At 41.6% G+C, this 24110-nt stretch overlaps 1 protein-coding gene across 2 annotated transcripts; it reads right to left on the reverse strand.

The window, feature by feature from the left end:
• Positions 1 to 4758: 4758 nt before the first annotated feature.
• Positions 4759 to 14761, reverse strand: tbx1 (T-box transcription factor 1). Of its 2 annotated transcripts, none has more exons than XM_041042106.1 (8): positions 14162 to 14761; positions 12580 to 12919; positions 10014 to 10115; positions 9532 to 9703; positions 8383 to 8538; positions 7230 to 7297; positions 6501 to 6601; positions 4759 to 5720 (listed from the first exon to the last, which is right to left on the reverse strand). In XM_041042106.1, exons 1-8 carry the CDS (start codon positions 14343 to 14345, stop codon positions 5338 to 5340), a joined length of 1506 nt encoding a protein of 501 aa, XP_040898040.1. In that variant the 5' UTR covers positions 14346 to 14761; the 3' UTR covers positions 4759 to 5337. The 2 variants fall into 2 exon arrangements, with proteins under 2 accessions (XP_040898040.1, XP_040898039.1); XM_041042105.1 differs by having other exon boundaries at positions 12580 to 12970.
• Positions 14762 to 24110: the final 9349 nt, after the last annotated feature.

Genomic DNA, 24110 nt, shown 5'->3' on the forward strand with positions numbered 1-24110 from the left:
CACTGTCTCTAATAATATCTCTGTGACTCAATGAGCAGCATGGGAGCTCATGTGTTACAACACTGTGCCGTGAGGCCGGGGGCCAGGGCTTCAAACGCTAGACGTTCTGCTTCATAAAGGCTTTGTCTCCTGGGATGACCCCAAATTGAGAAGCTCATCATGCTGTACAGGAAAGGCCTGAGAAATCAAAGAGCCGGACCGGCATAATGGCCACGAATCATTAGCGAACAGAGGAAAGACAAGGTCATTTGCTAGACAAGCTGCCTTGCCGTGATGCTACTGTCATGGAAAAAAGTGTGTAACTGTAGGTTTGGTGGGTTTTCTTGCTGGTATTCAGTGTTATGTTTTGGATGAGTTGTGTTTGTACTTGAAACTTGTTGAAAACCCTTTGATAGCATTTTAGAAATACTTGGAATAAGAGGGGGGGTTTTTTGCTTCCTTTTTTTTTCCAAGCGCCTTCTTTTAATGGCGTTTTCCTTGTTCCCCACAGAGCTCTATCTATACCTTTTGTGTCTGACCCCTCTGGTGACATCTTGCATTCATAATAGCTTCCTAACTCTCCTGTTAGCTTTGAACAAACACTAGAGGTGGCGTGGGCCAGCTTCCGTCCATTCTCTGATAAATCAAATGCTGTGTCCATTGGTGCAGATGTCTGCTGAATGGAGAAGACAGCAGTCCACTGGCCTTAGAAGTGGCTGGTGGAGCTCGTAAATCACTTCATAATGGATCATTTAGGAAGTCAATAAATGGACAGAGAGGCCGTCTGCACAACACGCCCTGTGCTTCACTTATCACCTAAAGTGTGTCTTCCTCAGTCTTAAAGGTCAGAGGTCAGCCTGGCTTTGGGATAGGACATAATCCGTTGGATTGTGTTGGTGTGGAAGTGTGTGCGGTTGATGTTGTCACTCCCTGAGCTTTCAGGTGTATTCACGGATTATATTACGGGCAAAGACGTCACACTGAGCCTGATTATTCAGAAAACATAAACGGTGAAAAAGAGTGATTATAAGAAAATAATCCCTCTCTGTACAAACCAAAGCCAGTGTTTAGCCTCACGGTTAAGTTGGTTTTATTTATTTTTTCAAATGTGAATTAATACAAACGTATCAAGGCTCTTGCCCAGTGATGATGATGTGTTTTGATGGGCCGCATAAAATGTCCGTCAGCAACCTCATGCACGCCATAAACCGTTGCACCTTTTGTATTAGTTGAGAGACCAGAGGGGGGGAAATGTGAAACATGTGTTCTCTTGTTTAGGTGGATGACTGGTTGGTTTACCTGCCTTGTTTTTACTAACTGTCCAAGCGATGCTCTGCAGCAGGGATGCACAGAGGTGAAGCCAACTCATCGAGGCCCTGATAGGCCTGTCACAACAGATGTTCCAGATGCCGCTGAGTGTCAAATGATGCCTCAGATCCCATTATCATCCATCCTCTGCCTCCTCATACTTCAGTGGCAAGTCCCTGGCATCCCATCTCCTGGAGCCTGAGAGATCTGGGCATATAAAGTGCACTGCAGTGTAAGTGGGCCTAAGCAAGCTGTTCTCCTGTGTGAAATGAATGATACATCAATATACTGAAATATCTGTTGAAAGTATACCAGAGCCTATTTAGGTGCAAATGTAGAAATGTAATGCAGAAACTAATTTCTCACACAGGCACCATGCTGATTAGATTAGTTGGTATGGAGGTGCAGTTCATTATAATTCCTCCAGTAGGCGCAATTTCCCAGATTTTCCAGGCTTGCACAGAAAAAGACACTTCATTTATTTATTATTGCAAGGATTAAAATTATCTATAACCTTAGTCTATTAAATAATATATTTTATGTTAATTCAGTAAAACTAAGCTTCATCATGTCAAAGATTAATAATGGGGAGAATGTAACTTTTCCTTCTGACTGCAGGGCAGGGTTCAGTGTCAGGCCTTTCCAGACTGATTCATACATACATGCATACCAGGCATACTCAGAGTGCAACATATAACAAACATTTTCATTGCTGAATATGTGGCGATAAAAAATGAGCAGGCTGTTTCTTTACTGCAGCGGTAGAAAGGACATTTATTCAAGTACTGTACTGTAACTAATTTGAGGCAGTTTTATTGACTATTTAATGCTATTTATTATTTCTGCTCCATCACAATTCAGAGGCAAACGTTGTGCCTTACTCTGTTACATTTATTTGAGAATGTAAGTTACTTATTATTTTATTATTAAGATTTGACCTGCTAAATCATATAGGATGTTGTGACATGTTACAGCTAAATGTTCAATGTAAAAGTAGCTAATAATGGCTCCTCCTGCATCAGTAAGAACAATTAAATTATATAGTATGTAATATAACACTGCATTTCTGTGTTAAATTTTAAATATTGTAAAGGCTGACAATACTTATACTTAAGTGGCAGTTCCAGTGCATGACTTATTTAATTGATTATTCTATTGCTAAAATACTTACTTAAAGGAAATAAATTACATCCGTAAAGTTTGAAAAATAGCTCTATACAGCAGTGAGGCCTCAGCTGTGCTTGGACACTGGAAGCCACAGAAGTGGATGTAAGGCTATTAACGCATTTAAACCTAATAGTACCTTTTCAGCAGGGTAGCGTGTTGACCTTAATAAAAGATTACAGTGGGTATCTTCGTCGAAATCATCTTAATTCTTACTTTTAATAAGGAGAAACTTAAAAGTAAAGTAAAAGACCTTTTCCCCTGAAAATACAGCTGCTGCTGGTTTACATGCGGTCACAGATAGGCTGTTAGGTCTCAGCTGACCTTCCACTAAGTACAGCGTGTATTAGCGGCCTCTCTCATATTCCTTGTGTGTTGTGAAGCCTATAATTAGTCCGAATATCACCTTTTGATCCTTCTTGCCACTTGTTACCCTCGCCCACCCCCACGCGAGCCCCGGCAGTGCGGGGCAGAAACCCAGCATCGTCTCGTGGTGCTTCTCGGCTTCCGACCGGCTGATTCTCAGCACCTGCAGGCCGGCGTCGGCTCACACCAGGCGGCTTCACGCCTCCAGACCTCCGCTTCCTGTCCCGACAACTCAGGAACACTTTTCTAAAGTGTTAATGTTAGTCTTATGACTGGACGTGAAAAAGTATTTTAATAGGCAAAAGATAAGAGATAAGGCTTTCATATTAAATGGCAAACCATAGCCATTGTGCAATTTTCTAAATTTTCTTAAAAAATTAAAAACCAAGCCTGTCTCACCCCTGAATTTTAATTAAGTATTTTTACTGTGATCATGTGTCATTATACTGAATGAATTTGGCACTTTCCTGTCAAATTATATTACCTTTTTCTTATAAGGCTATCAACGACCTCTCAGCCTAGCATAAAATTAATTGCTTAGACGGCATTGTCAATATTAACTTCAACATAGTGTCATTGTAAAGTAAGTAGCATCAAAACTGAAGTCACGAGGCAAACAAAGAAAGAAATTATACAACCAATTAGTCGGCGTTTAAATGCGTGGAAACATTATTTAACCTTTGACACCTTTACAAGCCATTAAACAGTCAGAGGTCAGGCGCCCTCAGGCATCCTTTCCCCCCTCTGCTCTCTGCTCAGTGGCAGCTGGGTTCATGGAGAAAAAATACATTATTGAAATGAATCATTAGGTTACGTTTCCCTTTGTATCGTGACAGGCACAAATCCCAAAGCAGACCTTTTTTTCCCCCTCTCCCAACGAGATTAACCTTGACAACAAAGCATTCCTCATAGGACTTCAAATAGGAGATGGAAATGGCTGCACAGATAAGAGGGGGGTGACATTCTTAAAATATTACCCAACTGTCCCATTAAATGTGAGCAATGATATCCTTTTGGGGACAAGGGAAATGTAGGTGCTGTCTATTTTTTTTTCCAGTTTGTGTGTTATGAAATAGTATTCTTATTATCTGGAAAACGCTTTGAGACAATTTTGGTTGTGGAAGGCGCTATATAAATAAAGTTGAATTGGAAAGTGCTTGAAAACAGACAACTGTGAATTTGCATGAATTAAATCATTGTTTTACCAAATAATTTGCACAATGGATATCTGATAAATATTTTAATTTCCAATAAATCATTGATATTTAATTTAAGCTATTTAAAGCTATTGTTATCACTTTATAGTTTCACCAGCTTCTCCATTTTTTTAAAATGAAAAATCCTTTTAAAGTCTTTCACTGCAAAACACTGTTTTTAAATGACCAACAGCAAATTATATCTGTTATTAAATTATATCAGTAGAAAACTTAAACAGCAAGCTACAGTCTGTAATGGGACCACAGCCCCTGGCGTAGTTACACACGTAGTTTATCAAAACTAAATAGGAAGTGTGTGTAGAAGTAGGAAGTATGGTCAATGACTCATTGGTGTGTATGTATATGCTTTTTGTTTTTATTAAACCAGATGCAGATTTCAACATTTGAACTATGGTGCAGTCAAATGTTTAGACAGCCTCCAATGACTGCAGGAGCAGCGGACACCTTCACTATTTCAACAGGGCAAATCCGGATGGAGAAACCTGAACAATGCTATCAGTGAGGTAAGCATTTCTTTTTAAACCCCCCCCCCCCCCCCCCTCCTGCACCGCAACAACAGACAGGGCTTTGAATTGAAGACTGGCACAAAGAACCTTCTTTTTTTTTTATGAATTACAAGAATTTAATGTTTATTTTACAGATACAGAACAGTCATTCTGCTTCATTTATTTACTTTGTATTGCTGCAAGTCAGTGCCATGGTACAAGCTTCTCAGAGCGGCTCAAAATGTTCAGAATGTTTCAAAATCAAATCTCGTATTTTTTTTTTTTTCCTCAAACAAAAACATTTGATGTATTTCGACACCCTCTCTGATGAGCTCAACATGCAAACATCTCGTCTACCTAGAAGGTTGATGGACTATATAACATATGGCTTTTTTGAAAGCAATAAAAACAAGGCAAATCAAAAAGTGCATCCAACACAAAAAAAAACATCAGTTCCAGTCTGTGATCAAAGGTATTGTCTGTGTTAAGGAGAGGTCCCTCCTGTCTCCTGTGTTTGCTGGCTCAATGTCTGCACCGCTCAGGTAAGAGGTGCCCTGATGTAGAGCTCTTGCTATTGGGGTTCAAAGGTCAAATCAGACCTCTTAAAGGGCTCGGAGCAGGTGCCCATGCTTTCCCCCAAAGATGCATTCAATTCCTTTAAATAAATACGGCAGGGTTTATCCAGCAGAAAGGAGTTTCAGCCTGTAAACGCACCCCACAGGTTGCGTAAGCCATCAATAGACAGGACTGTGTTGCCTTTCCTGCCTTTTCCCATTCCCACAGTGCTGTGTGCTGTTAGCCCTGATGGACAGCAGTCATTATCTGGGCCCGTAGTCGTAGTTAGAGGGGCCGCTGGTGGCTGAGTACATGTTAGCTGTAGCTGGGTTCATGTGGTGGTGGTATGTGTGTCCTCTGATACTGGGTAAAGGGTAGGGCGACGGCCTGGTCTTGGCTCCCAGGTAGTGTTCATAGGTGGTGGGGTACTTGTAAGGGTGGTGGTGCAGGGTGTCCGGGGGTATAGGGTGAGGGTCTGGCCGAAGGTCATGGGGAGGGCTGGGTCGACCACTGGTGAGCGGGACGGCATGAAGGCCTCCTGGGACAGGCAAGGCGGGGCTGAGGACCCGGGACATCAGTTGGTGAGCTGGGTCAGCGTGTATGGGCGTGCCGCTGGGGTCTCGCTCATATTCCCGCCTACTGTCCTCTGTGGAAGAAGGGACGTGAGGACAGTCAGAGGCAGCCACCATGTGAATACTTTGTACCAGCAGGCTGTGTATATTGTCCTAAACAGCGAGTGTGTTCAGTCCTGCGCTCCACACACTGCTCTATGTTATGACACGTACAAGGTTTTGAAGGCTCATACTGATACCAGCATGTTTGGGTTTTCACTGTGTCCTGAATAAAATCTCATGTCACGTATTAAGGTGAAAGCTGTGATCACGATATAGTAAAAGTCTGCACTGAAACCCAGAAAGAAAATGTAAATATTAATTATTCACTAAGATTTGACAAATGTTACATTACAATAAAATCATAAAATCGTTATTATAAAATCCTTTCATATTGTTTAATACGTTTCTAAAAGCTGAGGTCTAACTCTCAGTTTAACAAATATTTAATTAATCAAATTTTCATAATTGAATTAATAAATAAAATCATCATCACGTCCAGAAAATTTCATTTTCGTTGCAAGTTTTATTGTGTGGTCAGTTATATAGCAGCACATGAAGCTGTGTTTTGTCGGCAGTGGATGACCTTGACTGGCTGATGTTTGATGTTTAATTAAAAGCCAGTATTGGCCTGATACTGCAAACACACCACTGTGCTTAAATTAAGGATAAGAAAGTAAAAGAAAATGAAGTGAAATATGCCAACAATTGAAAGAAAAGCGTTTCCTCTGAATGCTTAACAACTTAAGATGACTGTGTTTCGTGTTTGAGCGCAGGCATGAGGTTTGAAATGAAACAAAGAGCGAGCTGCAGACCTTTCTCTGTGCCGTTCTGCTGAGGGGGAGATGACATTGGGTTTCTTGTTCTGGCAAAGGCACTCATTATTGGCAGAGAGCCTGGCCTGTGATTCCTGGGCCTGGAGCAGGGAGAATGGATTCAGTTACATACTCATTTAATGAATGTCAAGGGCACATTTTCTTTATTATATATTAAAATGATGAATGCATATTTTAAGAGTTTACACTGATGCATGTAATGAGCATTTACACATTGACGTGCCCCCAATTTACAGTGAATGAAATGTGAGGCGACCTTTTACATGACCCAGATTCGCCTGCTCTGTTAAATAATCAAAAAATTCCCATAAACTTCAGTATAATTGCTTCAGTAAAAGCTATAAAGAAAAAAAAAGTAATTTGCAGAGCTGGATGAACAGCATTTGAAAAAAAAAAGTCTTTGCGTTTGTTTCAGCTGCCTGATTATTCCAGATGGGTGGGGTTTACTCCACTGTGACAATTACAAGAGTGTCTGGTAATTTGTCAGTGACAGAAAAAGCACAGTTGATTGACTTTCAAACAATATTCAGTGATTTCGAAACATTGCGGCATTCACTGTGTTCCTTTATGTGGAAAACTCCACCTATCTGCCACCTGTGTGGAATAAAACAAACAGCAAAACTATTTTGCTAATGCTCTGTTGTATGTTTTTACATCATGTGGAAACACGCCAATAAGACTGTGTGTTTTCAGAGTGTAAACGCTCACCAGTCCTCTGGGTCGCAGTCCCTGAAGCCCTTTGCAAAGGGATTGCTGGCTATCTTCAGCTGTGTGATCTGAAATCCAAAGCACAACAACATTAAACACCCTATCATTTCCATTTCTATTAATTATTGCATTTGATTTCTATTAGAAAGGACAGTGGTGGGCTACTCTGATGGACTGAAAATGTTAGGTCTTTTAAAATAAATCCTGTTGGAGCACACTGCTGTCTTTAATAATAATAATTTAAAAAAAATGTAAGTTAGCATTTTTTACAGGTCTGTTGTTCAGCACCATGCCCATTCAGTGTTATTTCAAACAATATATTTATAACTGCCAGTTAATACAGAGCTCCCTCTGCTAGTGATTTCTGGGCTCTCTTAACACTGACAGCTGCATAACGTCTCGTGTGTATGATGCAGCCACAGCACAGTCCTGATCATAAGTGATTCATTATCATAACTTGAATATGTTTCTTAACTATGTATAATGTTGTCCTAATTTCACGAGTCACATTACTGATTGATAATTTACCCACTGTAGCTGTAACTGTAGCCATCGGCGCTTCAGGTCTAAAAATAATGAACACTTTGGAAAAATATGTGATATTTAAAATCACATAGAGCTGTTGTTTCATACACTATGACCTGGTCACGGGAATATTACAGTCACCATCACGCACCGACTCTCTCACTTTTTCAGCGTTACTCTTAAATAGGAGCTGAATTTAATTCTAATGTTTCACTCGTTAGGAGTCGCTCTGAACAGCCGATGAACGCACTGATGTGTGGATCTAAACAGACGCAGAGACTGATGGAAAACAGAGTGCGGAGGACGCAGGAGCGGAAACAGTTCGCCGTTATACGCACAGAGCAGAGGCAACATTTACGCGCAGAAATCACCAAAAACGGATCATTTCGTTCATGTGTGCGCAAAATGTTGCCCAGAAATAATAAAGAGACGCTTTTTTTTTAAAACCAGTGTCATAATCAATACTGAGTTCAAAACAATCTTGCCGTATAATCTATAATCTGTCTATTTTTGCGATGATGTTCAATAAAATGTCTGCTTAATGCTTAGTGTTTATGGTAATGTGTAGGCTATTTCTGCACATCACACCAGTTGAGTCTCACACAAGTGTAGAGAAGAAGTGGCTTACCCGGTGGTTCTGGTAGGCTGTGACCGCTGTGAAGCGGGTTTCCTCAAAAACAAAGGTTTTGTAATTCTCCTCTGCGTATTTCTCGCTGTCCTTGCGAGGGTCCACATAAACCACATGAAACCTGGGCTGGTAGCGGTGCATGGAGTTGAGAATGATCTGTAACAGACAAAGGACGGATCAGCACTCATAGTTATTATAATTCATAACACTGCACTAAAGGTTTGTGGGCTTGAATTCCAAAAGTCAGATTATACTTTTATTGTTTGGCTGTAACGAATAGTTGGGATTTGGCAAGTAAATAAATGATGATTAGATACATTTAAATAAAATTATGTACACTAAAATACTTCAAAGACCAAACGAGGTTTGGTGACTTATTAAAAATAATCTTATTTATTAAGTATTAAAACTCTTTTCCACGCATATAAGCAGGTTTAATGCCATTAAATGCAGAAATAACCTGACGCTCATGTTAAATGTGCAGAACCATTTAAAACTGTGACACTCATCTGAATAGATAAGTCTGTTTGAGAATATTTATTTGCATAATTCTCATTTAAACGCGTAACCATGGCGCAGTAACCATGGCCGTTGTCTGTTTTAGGTCCTTACTGGACACTCGATTTATCCTCATTTCCATCTTGCAGTCCCCCGCATAGCTGACCCTTTTCAGTGTTTGCTAAATTTCCAAGCTCTTCTTCTTTTCTGATTTCACAAGTTCTCAAAATGACACACAGAAACACTCAGACAGAGTGGAAGATCAAGCGGGAAGGGCTGAAATAATTTCCAGTGGTGAAATATTCCACTTCCTTGCCGTCATTTTTGGAGGAAAGCCTGGTGCTCAGTGCCATTTCTGTGGACTGAAAATAGGCCTTTGGCACCATCTGACTATTAGTCAAAATATCAAAGTTTAATTATTTGTATCAGTCAGCTGAGGGCGAATAAAACTACTCAACTCCTTCTTATGATAATCTTCCTGCAGGGACTCATTGTGCCTAAATGCTGAGTTTACAGTTAGTACAGTTTTTAATATTTCGTTACACTGCCGTTATAATGAAACTCTGGGGCCCACACACTACATGACACGTGTCTGTGCTTAAACTAAGGTCTGCTTTACATGCATGTTTCCCCTCTGGTGTATCTACTCACATGTCCGTTGTCATCCAGCAGGTTGTTGGTGAGCTTGAGTTTGTCGAAAGAGACGATCTGCTTCATCCACTGTGCGCCTTTGGCTGGAGAATCCGGGTGGTAGTGGACCCTGCCCGGCGTAGCGGGGTCAGCTTTACCCGCCACGAGCCACGACGAGCTGTGGAAAGCATACCTGTAAGATCGAAAAGAAGTGAGTAAGAACACCAGATTATCCAGCAATAGCCACAAAAACAAAAGTCGTCATGATAGGGGAAAAATATAACAGTTTATCTCTAATGTCAGCAAACAGTCACCAGCATATTTCGGGCATAAAATGGATTATGGTGGAATGTATTTGTCATGTATTTTATTTATTTTGCTTGTGGAATTTAATACTGAAGGTTGTGGATTGTGCGCACTGGTAAAAACCTCCGAAGTGAATCACGGCCCCGTGGTGACAGATGTGTGTTTCAGTTGTCTAAAAAAAATGTCCGCAAAGTTACCTGTAGCGTTTGTCGTCTACAGGCAGGAAGTCCATCAGGAGCATGTAGTCTGCCATGGGATCCATCCCAAATATTTTCACTTGGAAAGTTGGAAACATTCTCCTGGCAAAGAAAGAAAAAAAACCATGGGTCGACTGTTAACTCTAGGCTTTAAATGGTTGTTACTGCTGCTTGAATGGGTGCACATTTTGTTTTTCATGTCCTACTTTTTTTTTTTTATGGGATCATCTGTGTGTGGACGGCGTTGTTCCGCTGTTTGAATTATTTGAAATTCATCGGAGGAGCCAAGAAAGTATTATCTTTTATTTTTTTAAAGGCAGCGTGTTTGCACTGTGCATAGATCCGCGCAGCTCCAGGCCTACAGAGCTGAGTCTGGCCTGAGCTGGAGGCTACGGGAAGACAGAGGCTTCACACTATTGGAAATGACGTGATTCAGTCCGCGCGTAACCAGATAAAACTCCCCCTGATCTGAATGGAGCCGTAGGTTTGTTGTCTTTTAACCCCGCGTTTCTGGCAAAACGTTTTAACTTCTCTTCTGCTTCTCTGATGAACTCCAGACACTCGTGTAGTGGAAATACACACACACACACACACACACACACACACACACACACACACACACACACGGACTTTATTTGGGTATGCGAGGTGTGGTGCTGCTCTTTTTTTATAATCAGGGAAAATGTTAGAATTATATTTGCATGAAAATATAAATACAAGTGAGAACATGTAGAGGCGGCCCTCTCAGTATGTGAAATACTGGTGACCTCTATACATTTATTAACAATTATTCATCTGCTTTTCCCCCCGCACATTTGGATCCAATCGCTTTTGGAAGTTTCGCTGTAGGTTTTAGTCTCACACATGTACACAAACATTTGTTTTTTACCCCTCCACCTTGTCTAGGTTAGGTTACTGTGTAGGGCAGATCCATACCCCCCCCTCAACTACATCAGTTGAAAGTTGAGTAATCCGCCGAGTCAGTGAAAGGGATCCTAAAATCAACGCTCAATTAACGTCAGTGTTGTGCCTAGGTGAGGCTGAAGGAGCTTTTAAAGTGCCCTGCTGCAGATCTCCTTTCTCCTGTCAGGCAACGCAGAGCGCAGAAACTTAAGCCTGGCTTTCAGAATTAAATCAATTATCTCATGCCTCTTTATATTATTATGATACAGGGAAAAAAAATGGGACACTCATACGTGCCGTTTGTAGCTTATAGCCCACTGGCTGAAAAATAATAGTACTGAGTATTAGTGAAATATTTTATGGGCTCTCCACAAGGGTCAGAGGTCAGCGCTGCTAAGAACTTCGTCCTGCCTGTAAGGACACACGCAGGGCGACACAAGCGGGACAAAGTATAAATACTACAATAAAAAACGCCTCTATGACTCGTCTAAAATTTGGAAATTAAAAAGAAAAAATGGACCAATCAGCTTTATTTAAATGACCGTATTCAGTTTTTTTTATTGTTATTATATTATTATTAATAAGTGAAGCACAATCAGATTTTGGTGTATTCATACAATTTTATGTATGAATTGCTGTGAGACCGAAGAGCTGAAGGAGGGAGGCAGACAAACACTCCTGTAATGAGGAAATAAGAAAAAAAAAAGGTAAACACGTGTCGAGGCCCGAGTGAAAACAAGTCTGCAGCACTGTAATCAGCGTGTACACGAGCTCATCTTCGTTCACACGTGTAAAGACTCACAGATTAAAGGCCGTAATGTTCCCTATGACAGCGGTGCGCGCTGAGCTGAGGCTGACGCTGAGGAAAACCAGCCGAGACTCACAGTGGATCACAGTGGATAGTGGATCTATAAAACTCAGCGGGATCAGATCAACATGAAGTTTACAGCTGACACACACACACTAACATGAACAGAAAAGCCTCCATGCCTCTGACCTCTCCATTTGCGCTTGAACTATTCACCCCCACAGCTTTACATGAAATATATTTTAAAAAGCCAAATGGCCTGATGCGCCCACAGCAAGCTTAAGCCAATGTTCAGTAATTTGATTAATTCACTCAGCTTGTACACTGACATTTTAGGCCTTAATGTGCAGGAAGCAAGATGACGAGTTCTGTTGTTATATTATGCGAGACTGTTTTAGCAGTGCGGACCCATGAAGTGAGAAAAACAACATGCAGTCGAGTAGTGGAAAAGTTAGTTCACCATGAACTCCAGCAAAAAAAGAAGGGGAAAAAAGGAGGAAAAAATATATACAATATTTTTTTTAATGAAACTCATTTATCCTCTCTTGATTTGTTACTATTTGCAGTGATGATTATTTTCTAATAAAAACAGCTAAATTAAATCGGAATATATCTCCCACTTCTCTGTTTTGCGGCATCAGCATAAATGCTAAAAACAAAAATTCTCAAAATGACTAAAATTTGAAACATAAAAACTTAAGTCCTCTGATGCCGTTGTTCTTCCTGATAAACTAATATTAGCCTATATACAACAACAAAACATATAAAACATAGACTACTGTGCATTATTTGTCCACTGTAGCCAAATGTACATTAGGCTTATGTGGAGAAAAGTAACTTATAATGTGCGCTCACCTGCCCGCCTTGGTAACGATCATCTCCGTGCCCAGCTGATTAAATTCGTCCCATAAAGCTTTCATCTCCAGCTGGACGTTAATGTTGGCCACTTTAGGGTTCTTCTTCACTATAGTTTTGCTGTTCGGTGTGGAGTTGGAGGACGACGAGGAGCAGTTGGGAGTCCCGTTGTCGCTCGGCGGGGCCTGGCCCGGGTTAGACCCCGGGTAGTTGTAGTTGTGTTGGGCGGCCGGACAAGGCTCGAAGTGGGACTCATGTTGGCTGTAGGGGTCCCCGGGGGACGGAGAGAGGTGGTAACCCCCCGGCGTGTTGAGGCTGCTCAGGCTGCTCGTCGTGAAGGCTGCAACATCGCAAAAATGGGACAGCTGCGTCAGCCACGGACTGGATATGGCTGAAATCATCCCAAAAAACTGGATTTACTAAATATGCCTTGCACTGTGAGTCGGTTATAACACAGATAGTAAAAACAGAAGCAGGATTCAGTGAGCTCCAAATGAAGATGTCAGGCACAAATGCAACCCCTTTCGGTTTAAAAGTTTCCGTCTCGGCTGTTCATTAATCCCTGAGGTTGCATCCGCTGCCAGCATACTACAGTGTGCCTGATCTAAAACAGCAAACGTCCGAATAGTGCCGAAATGTTTCCAAAAAGTGTGGCGATCTCGTCGAACCTCTGAACTACTGGCAGAGACCGAGCTTCGAGTGCGTGTGAATTAGTTTTTGCTTTGGATCGATTGCGCTCTGAGCTGCCTCTGTTGTGCGCTGCTGCTGCTGCTGCTGTGTGTTACACCGCAACCCCGTCTCCTCTCTTATCTGACGCAGAGGGCCTCCCCTTTGCGATAAAACCGGTTCTTATTTCTATTTAGATAAGGAACTGCAGGTAATGTGCCTTTTCCTCGCCTTGGGACGAGACTGATTGACAGGGAAGTGCGCCCCTTTTTAATGGGCTTTCCGGCACCCATTTAACTTTTGGATAAGGGTATCGCCCACATCACCCCCGTTAGAAAACAATAGGGGATCTGACCGGAGCAGAGAGGAGTGTAAACGGGTTACAAGGTAAACACACACTGATTTGCATGAACAAACAAACAGGCGGCAGGTGACTGTTGCTTTCTCGTTATTGGACAAATAGATGTATGGGACGGATATACTCCCCCGTGGATATATGGTCTGCTTTTACCATTCCACTCAGGGTGCCCGTGTAAACACTCCTCCTCCTCCTTCTGGCTTCATTGTCAATGTATGTGATCCTGTCCACGAATTAAAGTTGACTCTTTGGGGTTTTTGGAATGGGATTTTTTTCCCCCCCACTCTGGCTGCCTTACAGACTTCTCCTCTCTGATGGTGATTACTAGGACTGAATCTGCATTGTTTTTAATAGTAGGCCAGCTGTGCCAGAATTTATTTTTACACTAATTTCATTCATGCATTCAAAACAACGCGCCCATATGCGGCTCTGCGCACTGATTTCAGTTGCGCGTTGTGAAAATGTCGACAAACCGAGCGGATTCAAGGGTGTTGTGTAATTTCGGGTGAGATGTATACATGCTACAGCAGCTCTATGGGCATTAACAAACAGATTTACCTTCCATTTCCCGGGTCACAGTGCTGTAGTGCATTTTAAAGGAACTGTGGTTGTGCAGGTCTGGCTTGTCTAGGCCGGTGCTGTGTTTGTCAAACGCTGCGTTTCCTGCTTGCTCTGCAGCCGAAATCAGAGAGGCAATACTGAAAGCATTTGCCTTTGGAGAGAGGGGACCGCCGTCGTCCATAGGCAAGAGATCGAGTCGGGAAAAGCCGTTCCTCCTCCTCCTCCGCTTTCCAACCGCGCAGAAAGCAGGAGAAGGCTGCGCACAATGGAGAGGAACATGCGCCAAAATGGGGTTTTCACATTCCGCCACCGGCGCTCGGTGGGTGCGAGAGTCTGGGGCAGACTGTTCTCAAAGTATTCCCACGGCTACTGTGAAGACGCGAAAAGCTCCCCGGCGCTCTGATTCATCTGGTGAACCCCTAAACACGTCCTGGTGTCAAAACATAGTTCATCCGCAGTGAAGAGAGAGAGAGCTTCCCTTGTTTCTCCTCCGGTCGGTGGCGGGGTGGTGTCATCTGAGTCCTGCCTTGAGGAGAAGCTACTACTGCTACGAGAATGTCAAAAGTGAGCAAGATCCACGCCTCCCCTGCACCACAAGGAAAAAAAGTGTCTGCGCTCTGCACTGGATGTTTTATTTCAATAAGACCTTGTCAGTCATTTGAATTCAGCTCCAACGTCATTGCAATGTCCGGCTTCAAAGTGCGCCACTTTTCCAGTAAATTACGGGACTATATATATGCGTGTTGCATATTCTATGTGTCCAAGCCCAGATAGAGCTGCTCCGTCCCCGACCCGAATCAGTCTGGAACATCAGGGGCCGCAGTGCAGAAAATGACCAAAGTTATGAGTCTTTTACGCGACAGCTCAGTGTGAAGATGAAGTTTTCCTAAAGCCAACGTGCAACAGGTTGTTCAGCACATACAGAAGTAGGAATATTGATTTAAATTCCAGGAGAAAAAGAAAACTGATAGAAACAAAAAAGTGCAAATACGGAAATAACTGTGAGGTGGCAGACATTTCACTTCATCTTATAAATGTCAGTCATGTTAGACGCACAGCTCCCTCACTTTAGATTAAGAGCTGTTTTTTACGCATCCACATCAACCATCATCTGCGTCCACTGCCCCGGAAACACTATTAGGCCAAATCGCCGAATTTCACCCCAAATTATCTCCCTCACCTCGTACATTATTATTATTATTTTTTGTACCGAGCAAAACGCCATCCATGCAGTCAGTACACACAGAGAATAAACACACGTGGCATGTGAGGCCGGAGCTGGACTTGACCTCTCCGCCTTGCGCCTCCAGTATCGCCTTGTTGGCTCTCAGCTTATCGGGGTTCAGCTTTAATGTGCCGCAACCAAAGATGTGTTTTGTTGGAGCTGCTGCGATAGCGACCGGATAGAGTCTAATTTACACTGGAGTCACTGAATTAAGTGTGAAGACAGCAGCGGGGTTCTAATGGGATAAAGCAGTTAGAGGATTAGTCCTGTTTGTTTTGGATGTTGCTCCGTGGGAGGGAGTGAGCATAAATAAACCACTGCAATATGTTGTTTAGGGCAAATATTTAAATAGATAGATAGATGTGACTTTGCAGCTCACAGCCGTTTATTCATCAAGTGTGTAAACGTGGCCTCTGCGCATTGATTACTCTTTAAAAGAAATCACGCATGGCGCAGTCAGTGTAAACTATCGCCCAGATGATGTATTCCTCCCAGTGTATGCCGGCCTTTTTTATCAGATATGATGCCATCGATACCGACTCACTTCATCATTGCCAAGTCGGAAGCCTCCTTTGTAAATACTCAGGTGATAACAGACAAAATACAGGAGCAGATCAAAATGGGAAGAGACTGTGTTGGAATTCGCTCGCAGGCCTCAGGAGCGGCCAAAGCATTCAACACAACACTTATGAACATAAAGAGTAATTTATGGGGGAAATTTTAGCAGGAGAAAGAAACTGTTAAACACAATTTTAGTCACGAAAATACGAAATCCTCTATATGTGTTTAAGAAGAGTGCTGTTTAAGTACAGGAAGTGTCCGAGCAGAACTTTAATCGAAAGATAAGTGAAAGTAATGAGAGTTGATTCATGATGTAAAACACTTACTTCAAAGCTTCACAGGAATAACAGTGCGTTTTCTCTCAGTACATAGAAGTGAGTTAGCGATGGATTAGGAGAGGAAACGATCTCTGCAGTTATAACCTGTTAGTGAAACCACGGGAACTTAACATTTATATTAAGTGTAAAAAAAAAAAAACAAAAAAAAAAACAAAAATTTTTTTTTAACGTCGCTTATATGAATAACCACAGTAGCATGATGAGTTTTCGTTATAACATTCAATTTTTTAATCTGGTCAAATAGAATTTTATGATGGTTTTCATCGCACAGCTTTGACTTCATTTGAAATAGCTCTGCTCTGAGCACATAAAGTCCGAACCTGACAACAGCTAGACAAAGTGAGCAGTCCTCACTGATTACAGGACACAGTCCTGAACACCGACTGATGGAGACAGGCCAGCGAGGACATACTGCACAGTCACATCTCTCTATAGCTCCTGCTCTTCTGTCAGTGTAAAATCCGACTATTTGTTTGTTTTTATTGAAATGCGATGATACTGAAATTATTGTTATTAAGGCCTGTATGGAAATCTGACACTCTTAATTAGTGTAACTAAGCATTTAAATGATTTGAAAATCTCAGGCCGTCATATACAGGGAAGGAGCTTAGAGTGATTTGGGACAAGTTTGTCAGGTGAACCGAAGCGTGGTTAAATTCAGCATTTTGGTGGGAACATCCTTTATTTAAAAAAAAACAAAAAAAAGGGGTGGGGGGGCAAAAAGATTGTCTGTGTGGAATGAACCTGCCACGCTGAAGTGGAGTAATATCAACGGCGACATTTTATATCATTGAAATTTAAACTAATTCATGCGGTTTCAGAGAGTACAGCAAGTACACTTTATCTTTAATATTTATTAAATAACAGTGAACTTGAAAATAGGATACACTCTCAATTTACAATACAGAATTCTCTGTTATTATTATAAAATAAAATTATATATAAATTATTATTTTATTTTCAATTTTTTTTTTTTTTTGCACCTTTTAATTTCTAAGTCAGTTATTTTGCACAGGAAATAGTACCCATTCTCACGAAGGTGACAGGGGCCAACAGGAGGAGACCACCCGTGTAATTTGCGCTTTTACGCACTGTGATAATAATAATAATAATAATAATAATAATAATAATAATAATAATAATAATAATAATAATAATAATAATAATAATAATAAATACACAAACGCTTGTCCATCAGAATATTATAAATACATTGGCCTGACTGTAATTCTGTCTCAGTGGCCGTGCTTTGACACATTTTGATAACCATTCAGATACCACACATTACAGATTCCGCCATGTTGTCTTCCTTTTACAGGAGAATCAGAAGCTTCTGTTCCTCGTGCACTGCAGGAGAGGCCTGTGTGGTCCTGTGTGTCCTGTTGTGGTAACATGACAAATCACCAAACCAAAAAACTCCCGCTCATGCCTCATTAAATAGCACAGATCTCGTAAACTTGAGGGCTCGGCTGCAGCTACTTTGTGCTGTTATTAAACAGATATGTGATTAGGTCATCGGTGTATCTGGAAGGACCTGTTGGGTGCGCGCTCTTTTTTTCTCTGTCTCTTTCTGCCCCCCCATCCTGACAGACACACAATAAAACAAAAACTCCTTTGATTTTTTTTTTGACGCTTGTGTTGTGGAGATATTTATGTCGCCAGTCTCTAATTTAATAAGCCTGTCTGTGCCACAATCAGGCTGATAAAATTATATCATTTAACAGATAATAAATCACGAGTTATTCCGCTGATTATAAAACCAGTGATTTTCACATTCATGTTGCGTGACCGAAGCTGTAGGGACCGAGGCGGCGCACTCCAAGTATAAAACCCTATCCTATCTAAATATTAGTCTAAATCCCTGAATATGAAGGAGAGGAAGTGAGCAGTTGACCGCTGACAGCAGAGGGCCCGGGGTGTCCCCTCTCTCCGCGGGGCTTTAGGAAATGCACAGAGAGAGGCAGGTATGCAGGAGGAAATATTCAAAAAGGTGCCTCGGGTATCTATTGGACCTCCGGCCGGTGACCATTATGAAGAAAAAAAAATCATGTAAACAAAAATCTATATTCAGGTAAATTCAGGCGCATTCAGAAACCTTTGTCATTACTTAGTTTTGAATTTACACCTTATGAATAACCTTTAATGAATAAACGGAAATAAACAATTAGGATTTTTTTTCGGACTTTTTGTTTCTAGTTTATGCGTTATTTGTTTACTTGTGTTTACATTAGGATATGTATTTATCAACAAAGTCAATGAGAAATATCCCCACTATTTCTATAATATTCCTACTAGAAACTCTGATGGTAAGTTGTAAACTCAATAGGCCTTTGAAATAACAGCTTACCTTTAATAAGTATTATTCTACTATCGCGATACTTCTGCAGGGTCTTGCAGATTTGCTGCTCTATAACTTTAGGTAACTATAAAAATACATTTAATCATCGAATGAGTATGAGGATACAATAAAGAAGAGGGTGGTAAGTAGAACTTTTGACTGCAAAAAGTCGTAAAAAATAAGTCTTGCAGGTGCAAACAGTCTGATGTCTTACAGCTCCAGTTGTGGGTCTAATTTTGTCGGTTGGCTAAAGTTGTGTATGCCTTCATTCACTGCGCCGGTTAAAAAAAAACTGTCCACCTCCTTTCCCGGAATAAGATGTCCACATCAGCGCAAATACCAATTTGGGTTTTTCATCAAAAACATGCAGACAGTTCACCCTGTGATGAATGTGATGGATATTTGTCCTATCATTATTTATTTTCCCTCATTTGCTGTTTCATTTCTGCCATCTGTCACTGAGTGGTTGGTTGGATGTTTGGAGGAGTTTTTTTTTTCTTGGCGTTGGTTTGTTGCTGTGATAAATCAATTCAAAAATTGTCGGTCTGATGGCGCATGAACTTGTTATTGTGATCAAACATAAAGATATTATTACACTGTAAACCGAGTGTATTAGTGCGCGCGTGCGCGTTTGCCGCGGGTCAGATTGTAAATACCGACGGGAGTTTGTGTTCACATTGTGTTACAGGTGTTTGCTCATTTACATTGTCCCTCAATAGGCCTTCAGCCATGCGTAAAGGCGGCCACGGCGCAGTAATCCTATAGTCAATTTCAGTAGATACAGTATTAATACAAATATCACTGCGAACAAACAGTATGTGATTTTACAGATAGCTGGGTCAAACCTTTATGAGAGGTTTGATGTTAATTATATTTCATAACTGTTAGTTTGATATGACTCCTGTGTCTTTAGCCTTAACGGAAGTATTAACTTATTTTAGATATTTCAGGGAATTTCTCTTTTTCTCGGAGAAAAAAAAAAAGAAGAATAAAAAAAGAAAAGGGGGAAAAATGAGCTGAAACACATTTCCTTGTTGGCATATAAATGTGGTTTTCCTGTTCAGCCCTTTTCTCTTTGTATTTTGGGGTCATCATAAAAGGACATGCATAAAAACACAATGGACATGAACACAATGGTTGACCAAAGGTGAAAATCACAATTCCCTAGTGTCTGTCCCAGTCAAGTTCCAACATATATTCCCACACACATTCATAAAACATGGAAAAACAGGGTGTAGACTTTAGCTTTTAATGTTATTTATATTAAAAACAAACAAACAAACAAAAAAAATAGTAAGAGGATGCATGTTTCAAGGAAAACCCTACTGTATCCTCATAATGGAGTGTCATGTTTTAAAATGATATTACATCAAATTTTGAAAGATTTTTTCCTTGAAAAATAACAGTTTTTGTTTCTTTCACTTGGTTTATTGGACATAGTAAAATATCTGTTTTGTGCAGACAATTTTTGCCTCCTAATCTTTGTGGATTCTGAGGTTTGACAACTTCACCACCTGGACAGTTTGTCCAGGCACCCATGCAGAAATGAAACGAGACAAAGAAAGAAAAGCACAATTTTCACTTTCTCCCTCCCCCTTTGCAGTTGTCTGGGAAGATGTGTGCCACCACCATTTGTTTATTTTGGGAAGGAAGGTCCTCTCTCCACATGTCTTCTCGGAGTTAACGAATGGGCCTGACAGCTGCCAACTGTGCCCTTCAGCAGGCTCTGACCAGCCCGGCCGATGCAGGCCGGCTTCGACTCTCTGCTCGCTCCAGCCCCAGCACACCTGAAGCAACACTGTAAACAAGAACGTGGTGAACAGTCAGTTATCATTGTACGGTACAGTTATCTAACCCATTGTAGCACAGGAAAATGTCTCATGGTGAATTTCATCAGGACAGAAAAATGACAACGTGTCCATGTGTTTGTGTGTATTTACAGAAAGTGTGATTCTGTTGTGTTTTACATATTCCTTTCAGTGTTTTTATCTGTTGAATTTCTCATAGAGGAACTGAGGGAGAGCAAAAGCAGTTTGGAATGTCTCTGTAGGACACAGGACGGCTGGGGTGGTGGTGGTTGGGGTGTGGGCTGGGGGTTGCATGAAGTCAGATCCCTTTTCAAAATCACTTCTTCTCTTTCCCTCCCGTCTTTGTTTTAAAACTGGGAAGCTTTTAGCTTTTGAAAAGTATCCTTTTCCTATCTGTTGCACGGCCGCCCCAGTCGTCATCACCTCGCCTCTCCCCGCAGCCCTATTGGAGCGCCGGTAAATAGCTGGCATTCCTGCCACAAAGAACCGATGATGTGGGCCCAGGGCCTCCGTGATCTCCCCAAATTAATTAAGGCCTTTCTTCTCCCCTAGCAGGATCTGCAGCCTTTGTCTCTCTAATACGTCTTAAGCCTGGTATTAAATGCAAAGGCAGAGTCTATGCTCATTATAAATCTGTCACTGCCTGCTTTGCTCTTCTCGGCCCGGCCCGTGATCCTAAATAGGTTTCAGTGTAGCAGAGAAGCCATCCTCCAGTCTGGCTCTCGCCCCTTGCCTCCTCCTTATCTGCTGCCCCTCCCTACTCCCCACTGGCTTGGTATTTATTTGAATATGAGAAGGCCTGCTTGTTGTTTCTGGCAGAGGGGGCTCAGGACTGAGACCCCCTTCTCACCGCTACCACCACCTCATGCCCCACAACCCCCTAACTTCTTCCATCGCTCCATCCCCAGATCACTCTCTCCATCTGTCCTTCCTCAGCCACCCTGGCGTGTTCACTCTTCCCTGGCCTCTGCTGCTTTCGTGAACTTGAACCACAGACCTCCAGTCAAAGGCCATTACAGACAGGTCCACTGTGCATGTATAGGAGTGTGTGTGTGTGTTTGAGTGCATGTGTGCATATCCCATTAACTACTTTCCCTCTCTAGCTAAAATTAATAACTGTGTTAAGTCGGAGGTGGGGTGGTCAGAGTGTGTTGCTTTTCCTCCAAAAACTCAGCTGAGTGAACGTTTCCTTCGAAAGTCACTCCAGTCAGTAAATGGACCTTTCAGGGGCTGATCCTGTTTCTTACTCCTTTCCTCTTCCTGATTTTTGCTGGCCTGCATGCGTCGTTCCTTTGGCCCATCTGAAGAAAACGCTCCAGTCTCTGGTGTCAGTAAGATGATGAGTCCTCCAGTATGTCTCCAATTTGAAACGCGGAAGGTGTTTAGTGGGGTTTTAACGTGGCAGTTCATTCTGTGACAGCAGGATCAAGATTGTCTCTTACCAGCAGCAGGAAGTGGATAACATGTCCATTAGAGAGAGGCCCCCCCCACACCAACCCCAGACAGTGAAATTAAGGGATCAGAGACGTGCAGAGATTTGACCTTGAGGAATGCCAATACCACACCCCCGGTTGGAAATGTGCAGCGGAGGAGACAGGAAAATGAGCAACAATGTGGCTTTTTGTTTGGGCGAACAGGAGATTTGGGTTGAGGGGGGAATATTGGGCCTTCCTGTGCTCCTCTTCCAAGATGAAGAAGCAGGAAGTCACACAGGAGGTAAACAATGTGCAGAATGGAGCCGATACCAAGGCCTGGAATTTACACCCCCATCATCCCATCCATGTTGGCATGGCTCCGGGCCAGTTGATAATGGACACGGCGCCCACCAAACACCCAGCTTCCATGTTGCAAATACTTCCCCACCTCAGAAAATGTGAAATCCAACGCAGCTCAGCGTAGAATGACCTGCAGGCTTCTCTTGATTGTGATTTTGCCTGGATCAGCTTGGTCTGTGCTTCAGGTCACAGATCCTGCTTTGTCTTGTCAATCGGTCACTCTGGGAATCTGTCAAAAGCGGTCTCCACCAATCAGAGCAAGCGCTGGGCTGTCTGATGCTGATTGCAGCGATTCATCATGTTAGGCGCTCCCTGCCACCACATGTTTGTTTTGATCTCTTCTTCTCCAGCACAGTGACAGTGAAAGATGAGGGACCATGTGGCAGAGCCGGCACTGTGCCACGGAAACCAGCAGCACAAGCATCAGCCCTGGGTCCCTGCACAGAGCTCTGCGCGCTGGCCGCAGACCCAGCCCAGAGCTCCATGTCAGGGCTCGGAAAGAGCAAGCTCAGTAGGGCGTGGAAGAGATTTGGCCTGCTGGCTAATTGCAGACCCAAAAGTGTAACTTTAGGTGATGGGGGGATTAAGGCATGTTGACTTGTGTTCACTGGGGGGGCTAAACTGACACTCAGTTCCCCCAGAGCGGACAATTCTTGAGACCCTCTGGACTTGGCTGGGGGGTCTGGGTCACATTAAGGGGGTACTGTGTGGCCTGCTAGGGCAGACCACATGACCAGCTCCTCTAAAACAAGCACTGCTGTGTCCATAATGTCAAACACTTCCTCCATCTGCATCCATTAGCCAGCTCTGGAGGTGGCGAGGAACATTTGAGAGCCCAAGGAAAACAAAGGGTCCAGAGATTACATGGCCCTTGTATAATGAAAAAGTTCCCTCACCTATTGAACTGAGGCTGGAACAAAATTTACTCAAGGAATCCATTCATTTTGGACATACTGATAAGCTTTTCTGTTTGTATAGAGTAGTATTTTTTATTGTTTGAAATCAGATTATTTGATGATATTTTTATTAGTATAATATATAAACTCCAGAGGTTTATTTTAATCACATGATGTTGACATTTCTGCTTGTATTTAAAATGCATTGTTCTACTCCTCAATTTTTTTTTTAAATTGGGAATTCTTGAAGATGTTCACTCATTTCTTTAAAATTTTGAATGCATAGAAATCGCAATTTATAAAACTTGATGTGGTTTAATACAGGAAATGCAAATGTTTAAACTTTAACTTTAGCTTTTCATACAGTCCATGTTTGGACTTGTTATTATCCAAAATTTAAAACTTTTTGTTTCAATCCCAGATATTTTTTCTTCAAAATTATAGGAAAATGAAATAATAACAACAATAATAATAATAATAATAATAATAATAATAATAATAATAATAATAATAATAATAATAACAATAATAATAATAATAATAATAATAAGCTAATTTAAAAAAATAATTAATTATCACATGTCCAATAAACATGTCTAAAACATGTCTAAATATACATATAACATCCAAAAGCTGATAGACTGTATATCTAACAAAACCACAGCAAAACATTATTCAGTTAGTTTGGAAATAAAAAATACTTTTATTCATGTCTCTGGCATGAACATAATCTGATGATAATAATGTTGATAATATTTTAACAGTGAAAAGGGACCATAGAAATTTCAATGAACAAAAAGCTTCTAACCCCAAAAACTTAGGATGTTTTATAACCCAAATTCCTGATGACATAAATCGCAGTTGTTCCTTCTTCTGGTTTCACAATAAGACTCTAAGTAAGTTTGGATTCTCTTAATCAACTGAGTTTTTATTTACTGGCTCATAGCTGTGGCAGGTACTAAGATCCTTGAATGTGTCTGCCACAGTTTTAAATGCTTTTACTTA

This window comes from Toxotes jaculatrix, chromosome 7, assembly GCF_017976425.1.
Source record: "Toxotes jaculatrix isolate fToxJac2 chromosome 7, fToxJac2.pri, whole genome shotgun sequence".
NCBI lineage: Eukaryota > Metazoa > Chordata > Actinopteri > Toxotidae > Toxotes > Toxotes jaculatrix.

Bases quoted from the DNA above. Each gene is read 5' to 3' on its own strand.
- tbx1 (XM_041042105.1), bottom strand. From the start codon at position 14,345: ATGGACGACGGCGGTCCCCTCTCTCCAAAGGCAAATGCTTTCAGTATT. The intron at 10,116-12,579 runs GTGAGCGCACAT...TTTCTTTGCCAG, and splicing joins ATCGTTACCAAGGCGGGCAG to GAGAATGTTTCCAACTTTCC. The intron at 5,721-6,500 runs GTCTGCAGCTCG...CTTCTTCCACAG, and splicing joins GCAGAACGGCACAGAGAAAG to AGGACAGTAGGCGGGAATAT.